We start from the raw sequence: 19,823 nt of genomic DNA, 5'->3' as shown, positions 1-19,823 counted from the left end.
CCTGACTCCTGACCCAGAGCTCTATCCATTGTGCCACCTAACTGCCTGGCTTGTAGAGGATTACAAATAGGGGAACTACACGCTGGAAGCATATATCATTGAAGAGATGTGTGCCTGGAATATTACTGTGGGCCGGTAACATAAGGAGAGGAAAATGGTTAAACTATATGATACACTGATATCTATGGAATGCTGAGAAATATGAATAAAGGACTCCTGGCACACAATTTGTTCAGTTGTTCATTCATCTTCCAGTCATATCCAACTCTGTGACTTGTCCAAGAACACATAGCTACAAACACATAGCTAGTCCTGAGACTAAATTAGAATTTGGGTCTTTCTCACTCCAGAGTAGGCTCTCTATCCAAGGCAGTATAGCGTATGTAAAGGTACAAAAGTGAAAAAGGGTAGAATGATCTGAGAATGAAGATTAGTCTGTTTGGCTGAAATGTAGAATATATGAAAGAGTAATAGTAATAGTAATCAAGAGAAAGTTTTTGAGATAGAATAGCATGGATCAGACTGGGACATTAAAGCCACCTTGGCTGTGATGGAATGGACTCAGGAGAGAACCAGAATTTCAACCTGATCCCAAGTCCACTGTTTTCCAGTATATTAGTTTTATAAAACTTGGCCAAGCACTTTTCACATATTATCTCATTTAATATGTTGCCTTTTTAGGGATTATTTTGATATGAAGAAAGCAGCAGAGGAAAGTGTAAAAGAGAATAGAGATAAAATATAGAGAGGATAATGCTTTTGGTTTGGGATATGATTTTTAGGGGAAGATAGGTTAGATGGATGGATATCAAAGTAGATAGTTCAATAAAATTGGAGATGCTGAACTGGAGTAGAAGTGAGATCTTGATACAATATGAAATTGGACACATCTGTGCAGTAGGAAAAAAATGGGATTTAGATGAACTAAGTTTATATCCTCAATCTGTAAAATATGGCTTACTATGCTTAAGCCACAATCTTTGAGTCTGCTTTCTAAAGTGAACAATAAATAGAATTTGTACTATCTACATTATGAAATTAGGAAAGCTCTTCATTGACTGTTATGACATTACATAAAGGTATAAGCTATCAAGGTGCCAGTTAAGGTCATGAGAATGGGTATACTTTGGAGAGAATATAAAGAGAGAAGAGTAAGAAAGACATCATGACATCTTAGAAGTCAGCAAGAACTAGGTTCAAATTTGTCTCTGGCATTGCCAAGATATGTTGACTCTGGGTAAATTATGTAACCCCTCCCCCCCTCAGTTTCAGTTACTTCCCAGTAAAGAGAAAGTTGGATTATATTGCTTTGAAAGTCCTTTCTGCATCCAATCCAATTGTAATACTGTGAGTAGAATCTTAGAGAGTACTCTGTTAGGGTTTGGAAGAGCCATTGATGAGAGAAGCAGGACCCTTCAATGTTCAAGAAATTAGAGACTTTCAAGATGAAAGTGAAGAATATAGCTTTGGGAAATTTTATTTCCTTAAGGGATCATTATCAATAGATTAGCATCGATGAATTTCCATTCTATTAATTGTAATATTTTGTATTTATATAACATTTTACAGTTTACTCAACAAAGTACATTTTTCTTTTTCTTTTTATTATAGCTTTTTATTTACAAGATATATGCATGGGTAATTTTATAGCACTGACAACTGCCAAGCCTTTTGTTCCAATTTTTCTCCTCCTTCCCCCTCCCCCCTTCCCCCTCTGGCAGGTTGACCAATACATGTTACATATGTTAAAGTACCAATTAAATGCAACAAACAGTAATTTTGCTGTACAAAAAGAATCAGACTTTGAAATAGTGTACAATTAGCCTGTGAAGAAAATCAAAAATGCAGGCAGACAAAAATAGGGGTATTGGGAATTCTATGTAGTGGTTCATAGTCATCTCCCAGAGTTCTTTCGCTGGGTGTAGCTGTTTCAGTTCATTACTGCTCTATTGGAACTGATTTGGTTCATCTCATTATTGAAGGTCACATCCATCAGAATTGATCATATAGTATTGTTATTGAGCTGGTTCTGCTCATTTTACTTAGCATCAGTTCTTGTAAGTTTCTCCAGGCCTTTTTGAAATCATCCTGTTGGTCATTTCTTACAGAACAATAATATTCCATAACATTCATATACCACAATTTATTCAGCCATTTTTCAATTGAGGGGCATTCACGTAGTTTCCAGTTTCTGGCCACTCACTACAAAGAGGGCTGCCACAAACATTCTTGCACATAAAGGTCCCTTTCCCTTCTTTAAGATCTCTTTGGGATAGAAGCCCAGTAGTAACACTGCTGGATTAAAGGGTATGCACAGTTTGATAACTTTTTGAGCATAGTTCCAAATCGTTCTCCAGAATGGCTGGATGTATTCACAATTCCACCAACAATGTATCAGTGTCCTTGTTTTCCCACATCCCCTCCAACATTGCACATTACCTTTCCCTGTCATTCTAGCCAATCTGACAGGTCTGTAGTGGTATCTGAGTTGTCTTAATTTGCATTTCTCTGACTAATGCTCTGACTTGGGCATCTTTTCATATGGCTAGAAATAGTTTCCATTTCTTCCTCTGAGAATTGTCTGTTCATATCATTTGATCATTAATCAATTGGAGATTGGTTTGATTTCTTATTAGAGTCAATTCTCTCTATATTTTGGACCCTTTATCAGAACCTTTCACTGTAAAAATGTTTTCCCAATTTATTGCTTCCCTTCTAATCTTGTCTGCATTAATTAACAAAGCATATTTTTCATAATAGCCTTATTGGAGGTAGTCTGATACTATTTAAAGATGAAGAACCTGAAGTTAATTTTTTCATTTTGTTATTGGAGATTTGAACTGTTTTTTTTTTTTTTTTTTAATCACTTCTTGGTTAAGTACCATAGAGCTGAGTTGGTATCTTGTTAGATTATTAAATACAAAAAATATCTGTGAAGTATAACAGGTATCAAAATGTTTATTGGCTTTTTATCCTTGTCTTTGATTATATTGCTTCAGACCTACTTTGGAGGAAATGTGAAAACACTTAGAAATGACTAAATTCTAATCCTAGTTCTATCATTCTTCAGATCCTCTCATAGCTAGTATTTCATTGCACTTTGCTCTGTAAAGCACTTTATATGTATTAACTTCTGTGAGGTAGATGCTATTATCCCTTTTATAAATTAGGAAATAAGTCACCAAGCTAACTCAATGTGTGAGCCAGTATTACACTTAGGTTTCCTTAATTTTAAAGGTCAGACAGTTCCAATAATCTTATGGTCTAGAGAGCCATCTACATTCAGAGGAAAGATTGTAGGAACTGTGTGAAGCACACGATAGCATTTTCACTTTTAATGTTTGCTTGCATTTTGTTTTCTCATTTTTTTCCTTTTTAATCTGGTTTTTCTTGTGCAGCAGGATAATTGAATAAATAAATATATATCCATAATTGGTTTAACATATTTGTTAACATGTTTAACATATATTGGATTGCTTGCCATTTGGAGGAGAGGGTTGGAGAGAAGGGGGGGAATTTGGAACACAAAAGTTTTGCAAGGGTCAATGTTGAAAACTTATCCATTCATGTTTTGAAAATAAAAAGCTTTAATAAAAAAAAAATTTCAAAGGCCAGAATTCTGCCACTGAGCCACTGTATAAACCGAGGATGTCTGTGACGCTTGTTTCTTCAATTGTAAAAAGTATCTACCTCCCGTTTGCAGAGGGGAAATTGCTTTGTAAAATCCAAAGTCACATAAATGTTTTATATAAAGTTATGCCTTCTTTTCAGTTCTCCGGATTTCCGGTTAGGCTTCAAAACTACCTTTTGCTACCTTCCATCAGTTGCTCTATAACTTATGCTTTGTATCCTTAGGTGGTACAATGTCCGGAGCACAATCATTTATTTTCTGGTGTTTACATTTCTTTTACAAACTCTGCTAAGCAAGGATTCCGCCAGGCTGTAACTTGAGGCCACAAACTGCGGAAAAGCCATTTGGGATAGTAAATAGAGCTTTGAGGTGGGAACAATGACCGCGGCCAGGTGGTGAAGCAGAGAGTCCGGCACAGATCAAAGGGATAACCTTTGTAAGGCGCTTACAAAGCACGGTACAAAGCAAGTATTATTAGGCGGGAGGTAAAACCTCGGGAGGAACAAAGGATTACGAAAGAGGTCAGAGGGAGGCTCGGGCAGGGTTTATGACCCTCTAGGCGGTTCCCAGGGAAAATCCACCTAGTCCAAGCTTCATCGGGTAGTTTCTTTTCCAAACGAATTTGAGATCCGCAAAAAGCCTCGTGGCTCCAAGCAGCTGTCACTGACCCGCTGTTCAACCTTGAAAGTCAATTCCTACTTAAAGGCCTCAATTTCCCCATTTGGAAAATGAGAGAGTTGGGTGCAATGACGTAGGCCAGGCCCTTTACAGCTCGCAAGGCCGACTCTATGATTCACCTGCCCTATCTTGAAAGAAATCGCCTCCTCCTCGCAGCTTTCCACCTAGATAGTCAGCGCGGCCGACAGTTTTCTCCCCACCTCCGCCCAGAGTCGGCGTCGTTTTACCCCCGGGGCGGGGCGGGGCGGGGCTGAGGCCGCAGACTGAGAGCTCTCAACAGCGAGCCGGGCCGGGCCAGGCTGGGGGTTCCGCGCCAGCCTCACACCGCGGCGTAGGCCTTCTACCCATCGCTACTAAAGAAGCCTGAGCGGGTCATGCCCACTCTTCGGGGATTGAGCCCACAAAAAGTAGGCTGCCGAGAAAGGGAAGGAGGGAGGCCGGCTGGGGCCCGTCGATGACTAACGCCACAAACCCTTCCAGGCGGCGGCGGCGGCGGCGGCGGCATCCGCTGCACCAACTACGACGCCCTAGGCCCGGGGCAAACGCCCTAGTACTAGTCGTGGAGGCAGCGCGCATGCGCCCTCGGCTTTCCCTGGCCCCTCCCCCCGCTTCGGTCCGAGTTACGCCCATGCGCAAACCCTCTGGCGACGGACTGACGCTACCGGCGTGAGACGAGGCTCACACCAATCTAGTTCCTTCCTCTCGTCACCCACGGTGTCTCGCGCCCGGCGATCCCCTTCCCAGGCTCCTTTGCGCCGTGAAGAAGCGGCTTCTGTGGGCTGGGGGCATTTTGTGTCGGCTGTAGCCAAAGGAACAAGATGGCGGCGTCGGCCGAGTGACCGTGGTCCTAGCGGGCGGGACCCGGCGGCGGCGCTAGCAGCAGGTGGGCTACGCCCACTTACTGCTCCTTTTTTGGTTCGGGAGGTTACCCTGTACCCGCAGGGACCTTCTAACGGGGGTGGGGGCCACCCGGGAAAAACTGCCCGGCCTGGAACCACTACCCTCCCTGGAGCCTGAGGAGGGTGAAGCCGGAACTCGGCGCGTCGGCGACGGCAGCTACAAGGCTCCCTCGGGACGCCTTAGCGTCGTCTTAACTTGGGGAAAGAACCTCTTTTTGAAATTTGCTTTTTGGGGAAAAAATTAAGTGCCACCATCTCCGGTGGCTAAAAGGTCGCCCCTTGTGGGTGAGACCCGCTTGGTCGCGTCCCTTTCCCCCTTGGCCCCGGGACCCCTAGGTCCCGGTATCCCCCTCCTGTTGTCAGGATGGCGAGCAGCAGCGGCTCCAAGGCCGAATTTATTGTCGGAGGGAAATATAAACTGGTGCGGAAGATCGGGTCCGGTTCCTTTGGGGACATCTATCTGGCCATCAACATCACCAACGGAGAGGTAAATCACCTGAGGGTAGCGCGGGGAGGAGGGCGGTCGCTCTAGGCCAGGGGCGGGGGGGGGGGCAACGACCCTTCTCTGGAGAACAATTCTTGCCCTTTTTTCCCGGCTACGTGGGTACCTCGTCGTCGCCCCATGGGAGGCGGCCCGGCCCGGCCCAGCCTAAGTTTTCGTTTTGCCCTGTGGACCTTTCCACTAAAGAGTAAAAAAAATCCCAGTGAGCTTCGTGTTGGGATAGGGGGAGATAGAAACGATAATTAAGTTTCCAGGCCTTTTAAAATCTCTATTGAATCTTAAAAAAAAAAAAAAAAAAAAAAAAAAAAAGGGTTGTCCTCTCCCTTCCCCTCTTCTCTCCCCCCCCCTCCCCCCGTTAAATATTGATGTATAACCAAGGATTTTTTTTTTTTGGCATTGAGACTTATATTCTTGAACTCTCCCTCTCCCTTTTCTGGTCTTAATTTGAATAGCTTCCGATCCCCACCCCTTATTAAATTATTTTACATAGGCTTCACTGCGTGTAATCAAAAACATTTTCCGTATTTGCATTGTTATTATCCTTATATTTATGAATCGGGACGATTTTGTCACTGGCCTGAAGAGGCTCTATTGAGGCCAATTGACTCATTTTTATGAATTCAAGAAAAGATTTTTCTTCCCTCAAATCCCCAGTCTCACTGGGTTGTTCGAATTGGAAGTTGACTTGTTGTCCCTCAGTACCCTTAACTGTCCCCTCCCCAATTCGGTATTAGGGGTGTTGATGCCATCCCCTCTCTCCCCCACAGGAAGTGGCAGTGAAGCTAGAATCTCAGAAGGCCAGGCATCCCCAGTTGCTGTACGAGAGCAAACTCTATAAGATTCTTCAAGGTGGGGTTGGCATTCCCCACATACGGTAAGAACCCAGAATCAGATGAGCCGTTGAAGGCAGAAGTAATGGGGAGAGTGGGCAGCTAGGCATCTAACGGGAATACCTGAATCAGACTGCTTTCAGTGTGTCTATGTTCGGGAACATCTGAGTCATAACCTTTTTAAGTGTTTCTGTGTTGGTGCACTCAGCCGTTTGCATTGATTCCCAATTAAACTCTAAAGTAAACCATATTTTTGTGTGTAAATTTATGGCTAAATTTTATTCCTGATTCTCCTTTGGCTTTCAACATTCTTACTGAGGCATTTTTTTTTTTTTTTTTTGTGCTTTTAATTTTACAGGAACTATTGCTTTCATTCCTGTGGGGAGAAATTGATTTTTGTCTTTGTGTTATGTCTGATTTTTTAATAACTTTTACTTTAGCCTGGGCAGTGAATTGGAAGGTTCGGGGACTTGGCTTATCCGTTTAAGGTTGCTATTGGATCTAGATTGGGAAATGGCTGCTCTTTTGTTGTGTTTTTGTTCCAACATGTCTTCCTCCTCCGCTTAGAAAATGGCGGATCTACGTGACTCAACTCCATTTTCCAGCCCTTTTCTCTTACTCTGTTAATAAGTCTTTCTTCCTTGGGTCTTCCTTCATTTCCTTAAAGCGAATGGTGCCTGTGAAAGGTGGAGAATAGAACTTCGGGGGTCTAGGAACAGCGTAATGATTACTCTTGTAGTTTCTGAACTTAATGCAATATGAAATTGTCAGATTGAACCATGGCTACTATTTATACATTTAACAATTTTCATTCATCAATTAACTATAAATGTCCTTTAAGCTTTTCTCCCTAGTGCATCTGAGTTTAGTTCATTTTCCTGAAGAGAAAAACTTGATCACTATTCCACATCTTGATAAATTAACCTGTTGAATTATTTTTATTGTAAAAGTGAATGTTGGAGGGAAAAAAGTAGGTCGACTTCAAGTGGAAATGCTTGTTAAAATTTGATTTTTTTCCCCATCTGTCTGTTAAACATAATGGATTTTACAAAGTTTGGATTTGGGGTTTATCAGAAGATCGTTTTGACCACAGTCCAACTAATGAAATGACAACTGTACCTTATCACATGTAGGTTTTGTTTTGGGTTTTTTTTTTTTTTTTTTTTTTTTTTTTTTTTTAACGTGAAGTTAGCTGAGTTCGTGTAGTTAATGACCAGTAAGTAATAGTCTGGCTTGACTTAAAGATTGGAGTTTTACATAGACATATAAAATGTAAATTCTAAAGTTGTATATACCTGAAAATTCAGTAGCCACTTTGGTTAGTCATCAGTTGTTTTTGTTGGAAAATAAAATAAAATGGGTTTTGTAATTGGCAAATAATCATCAAGTTTTTATTATGAAAAACTATTTTTATATTTCCTGTTGAACAAATGAGAGACGGTGGAGTGGAAAGAACACTGAATTTTGATTATATTACTTGCTTCCTTAACAATTTTTGGCCTTGTGTTTTTCCTTACCTACAAAATGTGAAGAAACTGGGCTAATTGAAATCATAGGTTCCTTGTAGTTTTAAATATGTGATCCTAAAACATGGGGAAGAGGTAGAATCAGGAAGACCTGAGTTCAAAGTTATCCTGGCAAACCATCACTCCAGTATCTGCTAAGAAAATCCCAAATGGAATTCACAAAGAATTGGATACTACTGAAAATAACTAAACAACAGAAAATTGAATTACATCTCCTTTTTCCTCTCTGATTATGTTGTCCAATAAGTGAAATTTAATAGTGCAGAATGACTTAAGTTGATTTGCAATTTTTTTCAAGAAGAAAATGTAGTGAAAAGATTTTTCAGCTTTCTTTTATAACATACCCAATTTATTTTCTTAAAAAAACAAAACAAAAAAAACCTTTTTTTTTTTAAAGTTATTTTTAATACACATTTCTTTATGAACATATTGGGAGAGAAAATTAAGAGCAAAAGGGATAAAAACCATAGGAGAGATTTAAAAAAAAAGTGAACATAGAATGTGTTGATTTGCATTCAGTTTCCTTGGAAAATTATTTTTTTCTTAATAGAATATTCTAAAATTTGAATAATGTTATTTTGTTACATGGTCATGTCATTAGAATTCTCATCCAAAATATGGAGAATTGGGGCAGCTAGGTGGCGCAGTGAATAGAGCACCAGCCCTGAATTCAGGAGGATCTGACTTCAAATCTGGTCTCAGACACTTAACATGTCCTAGCTGTGTGACCCTGGGCAAGTCACTTAACCCCAGCCTCAGAAAAAAGGGGGGGGAAATATGGAGAATTTCCACATTGGGCACAAAATGGAAAACTTCTTTTTGCTTAATTTTTCAATTGATTTAAAACTTCCTTCTTTCTTTGTAACACCCTCCTGAAACCCTAAAACATCAAAACTGTTCCCTCTATGTCCTTGTTCCCTTCAGTGATAAGAAATTGAAACACATCTTTGCAACTATTGTTCAAGTTCTCTGAGGGAAGCCTCAGTATTATAAGGGTCTTCTCTTGAAGTTGATAAGATATTGTTGGATATTGGGCAAGCACTGGAGCTAGAATTACTTTACTTTTCTCAAATGATGAAAATCTTGAAATTGATTTTATTTTTCTAAATTGGTGGCTTATTTTATGATTTAATAATAATAGGTTAAAATAGATTTTGAGGTGATAGTAAAAGTTCATTTATTTTACTGAAATTAGTGATAACTAATATGGTTGTTATTTGCCTAAGTAGATCTGGATTCAAATTCAGGCCTTCAAACTGACAAAATGCTTTGTTCTTCCCTGATGCTTAAGCTACTTCAATTGAATTTTTGATATCAATATTTAAAAAAAAAAAACATTTAAGTGGTCTGCTAGTGATAATACAGGATTTGAGCACCTTATGGATCTTGATCTCTTAATTTCTGTTAAGACTTGAGGTCCTAAAAAGTTGAGTAAGGTGTAGTCATGGCAGTTAAGTTGGATGTGATTGGGGGAAAATTACCACCTGGCTTCGTATGTTTTTTGGTATTTTAGGGACCCTTTAGGAAGGAAAAATATTTATGATTCCTGATAGTTTCAAGGCTTCAACAATAGGAATATAAAAGAAAAATGGGGCTTTGTAACCACAATTGTAAGGTTAGTGGTAGTGTTGATGAAATAAAAATATTTGAGGTTCAAATGGAGGATTTTGTAAGAAAGATTAGTCTTCACCTTGATATATTATGTTGGGATATGTTTTCTTTCTATGGTTCTGAGTTGTTTTTTTTTTAATATCTTTACAGGTTGGCACAATTAAACAAGAAAGTAATTTCAAAACTTTTAGAAGATTTAAGTTTACTTTTATTACTGTTTTACACTACCCTCTTCCTCAAAAAGCACAAAAGACGTGTATTTTATAAATGAATTTAACTTCAATAGCTTCTGGCATCCCATAGAGATAATTTGAGATGGCCTTGAGTGACCTAAACATGAGTTGTAAGTCACTGACCTACATAACACTTATCTGTTAGGGTCATTATTGGGTAATTTGAGGGAATTGCTCCATAGAATCAAAAGCATACTACTATTTTAGAGAGCAGAAGCAAAATTCTCTCAAGATTTTTGGGCCATCTCACGATGCTTGACATTACTGAATTCATTAATGTTAACTTCCAACTTGGGAGAAGGGACCTGTAATAAAATTCAAAGGTAAAATTAAAAGTTCTGTTTGTAGTTAGGAGAATCTCAATCTTCGTACAGGGAATTAAAATGTTTAATGATGTCTTTGATGGGGATTAATAGAAGATATCTATGTAATGCCATGGAAAGAGCATTCCCTTTGAGTTTGTTTTCTCAGATGTAAAATGGAAATAATGATAGTACCCATCTCCCAGAGTTGTGAGGATAAAATGAGATGATATTTGTAAAGTTCATTGGAAACCGCAAAACACCACATAAATGTTAGATGTCATCATTATTATTATTACCTGCTATTAATGAATTGAATTTTGGGGATATGACTTTAAGAGACCAAGAATGAAGGAAATAGGAAAGTATTGTTCTATCTTATCTTAATTTCAGTTGCAGGGTTAATTTAAATGTCTGTAAAGCACTTACTACTTTTGGATGAAACCTGATGTAAGGGATAAAAAAAAGAATTCATTTAAAAAAATTAAATATTCTTCTGCACTTGATATATAATTTATAAACTTTTTTGTGAGAGAATTTTGAAGTCTTTGAAGTATTTTCAAAATTTTGAATTCAAATAGTTCTTTTCCTTGAAAGTTTAAATAATTTTAAAATGTGGTATTTTGTGAAAAAAAAAATTTTCAGTAATCTAACAAATAGATAATTCTGTAATCCCCTTTATGCTTGCCTGGATTAGGGGACACTTACCCTGTTAATAGATCACATAGAGAACTAGATGCATTATGGTGAATTTCCAGTTGTGGATTAAAATGGAATGATTCAATAGTAAAGGATTTTGGAGCTGAAAAGGAGGTAATCTAACCAAATCCTTTATTTTACAGATGTAAAAAAGTTTGTGACTTATAGCTGATTACATGAGCCATTGTAAAGTAAATGGATGGGCATCCTTATACTAAAGGATTTTTTTGCTGCTTTGTGTGGAGGTGATCCTGGCTTAACAATTGTTGTGCCTTTGGAAAAGGAACTGGTAAAATGGATGAATAAATTTCCATTGTGGCTTGATTATGGACTTTGTATGTTTCTCTGGGATGAGTGTAGTTAAGTTTAGAGCAGTTAATTATCTTCCAGCTTTTACTTAAGAAGGAAATATTGGCCACAGAAATTCCCAAAGTCCATGTATTAAATCATATTGTGATTATGATCTATATTGATGGAAGGTAGTAAGTATGTTGACGACATCTTGTATCCTTCCAGTATAGATTAATTTTACAATACAATTTATGTATAAATTTTCATTTTTCCTCAAAGTTTTAGTTTGAATTTGAACATTGAATTTTGGAAAAGTGATTTTTCTGTTGAGTAAGAAATGTTAGAAGGGGAGGCAATCTATTCATAGTGGAAAATGCATTAGATTTTGTTTTGGTGGACCTGGGTTCTAGTTCTGGCTCGGCTACTCAGTGCTTATGTGACTATATGCAACTACTTTAACCCTCTGTTATCTTTTACTTATCTGTAAAATGAAGAATTGAACTATTAGGTCATTGGTTTTCTTATCTTCTCCCACCTCAAAACTTTTTCAAGAGGGTCTTTAATGGGTCAAATGTTAAAATAGTCAAATATATTTTGTTTATTAAAATAGCCCCCTTCCTAATTTCATATCCTTGGTTTCCTCCCCCTTTCCAAATACATATAAAAATAGTTTTCAACATTTAAAAAAATTAAAATAGCACTTAATTTTTAAAATACATGCAAAGATAATTTTCGACATTGACTCTTGCAAAATCCTGTGTTCCAAGTTTTTCTCCCACCTTTCCTTCCATCTCCCTTCCCTAGAGGAAGCAAATAATCCAATATATGTTAAACATGTGCAATTCTTATATATATAATTCCACATTTATCATGCTGTTCAAGAAAAATCAGATCAAAAAGCGGGGGAAAATGAGAAAAAAACTCCAAGCAAACCACAACAACAAAAAGGTGAAAATACTATACTGTGATCCACCTTCAGGTCCCCATAAATCTCTCTGTATGCAGATGACTTTCTCTCCATCATAAGTCTATTGGAATTGCCCTGAATCACTTCATGGTGAAAAAAGCCAAGTTCATCAGAGTTGATCATCACGTAATCTTGTTTTATTGTATATAATGTTCTCTTGATTCTACTCACTTCATTTAGTATCAGTTCTTGTAAGTCTTTCCAGACCTTTCTGAAATCATCCTGTGGATTGTTTCTCATAGAACAATAATACTCCATATCATTCATATAGCATAACTTGTTCAACCATTTTCCTGCTGCTGGGCATCCTCTCAGTTCCTAGTTCCTTGCCACTTCAGAAAGAGCTGCTACAATTTTGCACATGTGGGCCCTTTTTTATGATCTTTTTGGGATACAGATCCAGTAGAGACACTGCTGCATCCAAAGGTATGTAATTTGATAGGCCTTTGGGCATAGTTCCAAATCGTTCTCTAATGGTTGGATTAATTCACAACTCCACCAACAATGTATTAAGTGTCCCAGTTTTTCCACATCCCCTCCAACATTTATCATAACTTGTTTCCTGTCATTTTAACTAATTTGTGAGGTGTGTAGTGGTACCTCAGAATTGTTTAATCTGCAATTCTCTGATATTGGTAGTGATCAACATTCATTTCTCTTCCATACCTTTCTAGCTCTTCTTAGGATAGCAAGCAATCTGTTGGAGGTCAAATATTTGTAATTCTTTTAAACATATTTTTTATTTGTCATGTTGTGCAAGGGAATCAAAGGGATCAAAAGGGAACAAAACCACTAGAAAGAAAAAAACAGGCAACAAAAAAGTTGAAAATACTATGCTTTGAGCCACATTGTCTCCACAGTTTTCTCTGGATGTGGATGTCATTTCTCATTCCAAGTCAATTGTAGTTGTCTTGTAATTACATATCCTTATGAACCAGATTTTCTTGACATTAAGAAAAACATTTTAAAAATAGCATTATTTTCAAAACACATGATTAGTCTCCAACATTTACCCCTGCAAAACCCTGTGTTCAAAATCTTTCTCCCTCCTTTTCTCCTCTTTTCCCTCTCCTCCCAAAGAGCAAGCAATCTAATATAGGCCAAACATGTAAGTCTTCTAAACACATTTCCACATTTATCATCTTCATATACTTTTAAACATGTTACAATAGATTGAATGCAGAAGCAAAATCCAATTGCTTGATACTAAGCCAGATATTAAAAGAAATTTGCAATATAGATAGATGCTAATGTAAGTGCTGTTCAGTAAGTTTTTTTTATACCTTGGAAAATTGTTTTTCATTGATTTTCAAAGTATATTTAATGTGTATGGGTTTATTATAAATTAATACATATTTAAAACTAAAATTTTAGTTTTTAATATGGTAATATTGGTAGGTGTTAAATACATAAGTAAAAAGCTCTTTGGGGTCCTAAATAATTTTTAAGATTGTAAATGATTCTGAGACCAAAACATTTCAGAATTGTTGGACTGAATGAATTCTTAAGCCCCCATTTCAGTTCCCAAAGCTGCAGTCCTTTGGGAAAAAATAATATTGATCATCAAATCAGGTTATGTGAAAGGTTATGCATCATTGGGCTTAAAAGCTGGAAATTTGAACTTGTACAGATTCTAATCACTCCTCATTTTTACTGTTCTTTATAACCCTAGTTGGTTTCTTTAACTACAATCCTTTCCCTCCCCAAAGCCATACAGCTGCCAAATTGATTTTCCTAATGCACAGGTCCCTCCAATTAAAAATCTTTAGTTCCTTCTTATGTTTTCTAGGATAAAACTCAAAAGACTGCTTGGCCTGACATTTAATGCTTTCGACATAACCTAGTCTTATTTGATATTACTTTTCTATCTTTCTAACAACAATTTCGTGTTATGTGTCTGGAAATCGCTCCTTAGAGAATCCTGAACTCAACTTTTAAAGTACACTTTAGGTGTACCACCTATAAACTTTTCCTAAGTCATCTCCAGGCCCCTTCAGTTATATTAGCACTTTATTCTATTAAAGTTAACTTTATTGTTTTTTCCTATGTATATGTTATATTTTTCTCAGTAGAATTTAAGTTCATTCTAGAAAACAAGTTGAAACTGCTTTAGGTAGAGCTCAGGTTCTGTGTTCAGCTTTTTGCATAGCACTTTGCATATGGTGACTGTTATAGATGTTTCTATGGGAAAATGGTATATGCTTTCTGAAGACTAAGCTTGTACAATTTTCTTTAAATGCTTCAAAACTCTTACTGAATTTTTAAGCTTTAATAACTACAGATGTGTAGATGCTACATATACTTTTAAAAATCATTTTGAAAGCTTAATTATTTAAATTTCTTTTATAATTTAGTTTTGTGAATTTTGAATAAAATTTTGTGTTTTTTTTTTTTTTAAATTCTAAATTTCCCCTTAAGTCCTGTTTTCCCCCTACCCAATGAGAAAGCAAGCAATATATCATTTATACATATGAAACCACTAAAAATCATTTCTGTATTAGCCATACCATGTTTTTTATAAAGCAAGAAAAATAGTAAGAAAACTATACTTTAGTTTACACTTAGAGTTCATCAGTTCTTTTTCTGTGGTGTAGATGGCATTGTTACTCATTCCTTTGGAACTTTCTTGGATCATTGTGTTGATCAGAGAATAACTGAATCTTTCACAGTTGATCATTATTGCAATATTTGTTACTGTGTACCATGATCTCTTGGTTCTGCTCACTTTACTCTGCATAGGTTCATATAGGTCCTTCATTGTTTTTCTGAAATTATCCCTATTATTATTTCCTATAGGACAATAGTATTTCAATCATAACTAAATGCCATAACTTGTTCAGCTGTTCCCTAATTGATGGGAATCCCCTCAATTTCTGATTTTTTTTTTGTCACCACAAAGACTGCTATAAATATTTTTGTACATATAAGTTCTTAGAAGTGGTATTGCTAGGTCAAAGGTATGTATTGATTTATAGTTCTCTGGGCAAAGTTTCAGCTTGTTTTCTAGAATGATTGGACCAGCTCACAACTCCCATCAACAGTTCATTAGTGTATATATTTTCTTTCATCATTTTCAGCATTTGTCACATCTGGTAGGTATGAGGGGAGCAATGACTTGGAAGAACTAAACTTTAGTATATGGCATTGTTTTATGCTAGATTTGATATTAATACTTCCAAAATTTGTTTTAAGTTAAATTTTTCTAATTGCTAGCGATTATGCTTTCTTCACATCATTTTGGAGATCTTTGTTGTCTTCTGAAAACTGCCAGTTCAGATTGCTTGACAATTTATGAATTGGGAAATAGCTCATGTTTTTTAAGACTTTGACTCAGCATTTGGGAAAAGAGACTTTATATCATGAAAATTTGCCATAGAAGTTTTTGATACTATTTCATTGCTTATAGTACCTTTTATCAAAGTTTTTTAAAGAATTCTGTTCTTTAGGTGGCAGCTAGGTGGCACAGTGGATAGAGTATTAAACCCTGAAGTTAAGAGGAACTGAGTTTAAATTTGGTCTCAGACACTTAAAACTTCCTAACTGTGTGACCCTAGGCAAGTCACTTAACTCCAATTACCTTAACACCTCCCCCCACCCCCCCAATCTGTTCTTCAGTAAATTTTTGTGCCTCTTTTACCATGACACCATTCTGGTTTTTCTTAAAGGGGTTAGTTTTTTGATGTCTCTTTTACAAAAAAAGCTCTTAATTCATTTTTTCATAATTTTCTTGCATAATTCATTTCTTTTCTCAGTTTTTCTGTTTCTACTTTTAGCTTTTTGTTTTACTTTTCCAGAAATTCTTGCTGGGCATCGGTTCAACTAGCTATTTTCACATTGATATGTTTTGAGTTTTGTCTTAGTGTTGTTTCCTGTTTTTTATGGTCAAGTTCTTTTCTTTTTTTGTTCTTGACTTTAAAATTTGACACACTCCAAAGTTTCATGCTATTTTCAGGGCTACTTCTGCCCTGCTCCTTCTGGGAGCTTGTGCAAGTTTTTGGTACTTCCCAAAATGGTATGATCTGGGAAGTGTGTTCTCACTGCTCTCCTGATCTGTGCTTTGGACTTTTATCTTTATCTAGGGAAGGCCTCTCCTCCTCTGTCCTAAAATTGTTAGAACCTCTTCCAGACTCTGGCCCCTGTGACTACGTCCCCTATTTCCTTGTGACTGATCACAAGCGTTTCTGTTGGGCTGAGAATAGTTGCCAGCTACATGCAGCGAATTCCCTGTAATCTTTTCACATCATTTTACAGAATCTCTTACCATCTTTGGATAGAGAGCTCCCATGCTGCTGCTGCTGCTTGTTGCATCTGTCTCCAGATCCTGTCCTAGTTGCATTGAATGTTCTCCAATGTCCCAGAACTTTTGCTGACCTCTTTAGTCTGGAAAAAAATCCTGGTTTTGTAGATTCTGCTGGTTCCAAAATTCAGTTAGAGCTTGTATTTTAATGTTGTTTGGAGAAGATATCATGTCTTTCTTCTTTTCTTTGTCAGACTTAATAAATTTTAATTTATTTTCTTTTTGAAGCTTTCTTAGGTGGATCAGTAAAGAAGAATCCTCTTGGCTTTGACCATGTCTTCATTAGTTTTCTTGTGGGATTGGGTTAGAATTGTTGTATATTATGTCAAAACCTTCTTTGGTTGAGCTTAGGCAGGGATTACAAATACAGTTTTTTGTTATTGAGGAATTAATTGATAAAAGCAATAGATAATTTGGTTAGTTAAATTTTAATAAGGAACACATCAGTACTTTAAAATTTTAAATATTTAATCTTTTAATTAAAAAAATATATGTTTATCATTTGTGGTTTTGATGTTATTAAAGTTTAAAACCACACCAAGACTTTTGGGACACCTTGTATTTGTTTGGGTGCCGGTAAAGGGCCCTATGAAAGGGCAGTATAATTTGAAAATCAGAAATAAGTTGCATATGATTGCATTAGAATACTACTATGCTATAAGAAATGATAAGTTGATTGATTTTACAAAAACAGGGAAAGTGTGAAATGAGCAGAACCAAGAGAATATTATACATAGTAATAGCAGTATATTATTCAACAACTTTGAATGCCTGAAGTCATCTTGAAGGAAGATGCTATCCAGATCTAGAGAAAGAATGTTAAATATATGTATGTATAGTATAGCTTTACATATATAACATGCATATTTGTGTAGCTTTCTTAGGGCTGGGTAGGAAGGGAGAGAGATAAAAATGTGCACACCAGAGAACAAAAAAAAAATTAGAAAGAAGCACATGAAAGCTGGCTGCTTTGAAAATAATATGTAGCATTTATTACATAATTAAAATTTTTTTTTCCAATAATATTGTTTTTTCAAATATATGATGTAAAGATAGTTTTCAGAATTCATTTTTGTAAGACTTTGTGTTCTAGATTTTTCTTTTCTTTCCATACCTCCTCCCTCCCCAAGACAGCAAGCAATCTGATGTAGGTTAAATATTTGATCCTTTTAAACATATTTCCATATTTGTCATGTTGTGCAAGGAAAATCAGATCAAAAAGTTTTCCCTTTATCACGAGAAAGAAAATATTACATAATTTTTCAAAAAAAAAAAAAAAGGATAGTGTGTGAAATGGAAATTCATGGTCCTATATTGAATCTTTTTATGCAGTGTTATGTACATGGGAATTGGTTTTGTTCGGTTTTTGTATTTAAATACAAAAAGAATAATAAGCTGGGGGGGGGAGTCAGAAAATTCCTTCCCTAACTCTCTTTTTTTTTTTTTTTTTTTTTTTAAAGGATATCCATGGATAAGATAGATCCATGGTATTTGTAGTGGCTATTTTCTAGTAGATTATGGGTTACCTGAGAGGGACATACTAAAAAAAAAAGGAAAAAAAAAGGAAAAAATATGGAATTTTATCAAAATATTCATTGAATTTGTAAATAGGGTCATAGGATTTGATTCCATAATCCAGTCTAGGAATTTTCTACTCTTATTTAGGGACAATTGGTAATCAGATTGGGTAATTTCAGATAAATTGGGGACTAAAACCAAAGGAATAGCTTTTTTATGCTTTCCATCTCCAGAGAAAAAACTGAATCTGAATCCATATTGGAAGTATACTTTTTCTTTTGTTTTTCTTGTGTTGTTGTTTTTTTTTTTTTTTTTGTCTATTTTCTTTTGTAACATGTCTAAAATGGAATTATGTTTTTTTCCACTGTTCATATATATTTTATCAAATTACTTTTCAGTGTGGGGGGAAAAGAGAAGAACATCAGCAGAGAGGGAGAATTTGGAGCTCATTTTTACATTTGTTAGGGGAGGGAAATAAAAATAGTGAAGTTCTTGAATAGTTCCGGAAAGAGCTATAAGTTTAAATGTCAGTTAAATTCAGGTATCTTACCAAACAGCCAATATAGAGAACTTGAATGATTGCATTCCAGTATGAATAGACCCTGCCTTATAAATTATTGAAATTTAAAATACAAATTCATTTTTTTTGTATATTAATTATAATTGTAAAAAGAAAAAATCTTACTACAACATTGATAATAGTGAAAAATCATAATGATTAAGGATCTTCTAGTGTCATTATTTTTATTCTCTTTAATTTTGCCAGGAAATGCAGTTGGAAGGAAAAGTTAAATCAAATAATAATCTATATGATCTTTGAACACCAATTAAATGCATGTTATAATTCAGATGAATTGTGTGTTATAAGTGTATAATCAATTTCTGCTTGCTTGGGGGTATAAAACTCTTTGGGATTTAGGATAATTGATCTTAAAATTATTTTACAAATAGAAAGGCCCTTAGATATTTTCTAGCTCAAATGTGTTCCTTAATTCCTCCCCCTTTATGAATTTATAAATTAAGGCCCTGTGAGGATAACCAATTTGCCAAAAATTTTATTGGTTGTAAATAGAAGAGATTCAAAACTGTTTTTCTCCTTCCTATTCTTTTCTTGAAATCCAAATCTTCTGACTCTAAAACCTAAGAATAGTTAGTTTAAACTCTTGGAATTTAGACTATTTCCACAGTTTAGATTTTACAATAACATGTTGCTAATTATCTATTAATATAATAATAAAGATTTAATGGTGTTAATTGACTAGGTTTCTTAATATTCCTTAGGATTCATTAAGGAAAGTGCTTTTGGTCTGAAGTTCGGTTCTTGATTGGCAGAATTAGGGAATTGAGAGCTTGCTGATAGTCTTGTAGTTTATTTAAAGATAATAGGGGTATCTGTGGAGAATATTTCAGAAATTATGCCTATTTAGACCAGAAATCAGCGAACTACAGCAAAGGACCAAAACCAGACAATAAAACTTAATTTAAAAATGTAAAAAACACCTTAGCTTACTGGCTATACAAAAAATAGGTGGAATGCAGTTTTTCTGACTTTAATTTTAGATTTTCCTCATATTGGTCTAATAACTAATATTTCTAAAGTTTTTAGCTTTTTGTTTGTGAAAACAAGTTTTTAAGCAGTAATTTTGTCATAAGCTACTATCAAGTCCATTTTCTTTTTTGCAAATAGAATGTTACCAAAAGTAGACTTAATTGAAAGGAAGCAGACATGGTATTACTCTACATAAACTTTTTTTGCAGGTTAAAAAGCCTTTGTTTTTGGAGAAAGCCATGTGATTCTATACCTTAGAGACTTTTTGGTCATTTTTGGAAGTAGGCCAC

At 35.9% G+C, this 19,823-nt stretch overlaps 1 protein-coding gene across 8 annotated transcripts in view; it reads left to right on the top strand.

Annotated features, from left to right (window-relative positions):
• Positions 1–4,534: 4,534 nt before the first annotated feature.
• The window catches only part of CSNK1A1 (casein kinase 1 alpha 1), a 54,683-nt gene continuing 39,394 nt past the window's right edge, over positions 4,535–19,823 (top strand). For all 8 annotated transcript variants that reach the window (XM_074291770.1, XM_074291769.1, XM_074291767.1 and 5 more), the window contains exons 1-2: positions 4,535–5,695; positions 6,478–6,584. In XM_074291770.1, coding sequence (XP_074147871.1) covers positions 5,573–5,695; positions 6,478–6,584 — 230 coding nt within the window. In that variant the 5' untranslated portion in view covers positions 4,535–5,572. The remainder of the gene's footprint in view (positions 5,696–6,477; positions 6,585–19,823) is intronic.

Source organism: Sminthopsis crassicaudata, chromosome 2 (assembly GCF_048593235.1).
Source record: "Sminthopsis crassicaudata isolate SCR6 chromosome 2, ASM4859323v1, whole genome shotgun sequence".
Classification (NCBI taxonomy): domain Eukaryota; kingdom Metazoa; phylum Chordata; class Mammalia; order Dasyuromorphia; family Dasyuridae; genus Sminthopsis; species Sminthopsis crassicaudata.
This window is presented reverse-complemented; position numbering and strand designations above follow the sequence as displayed.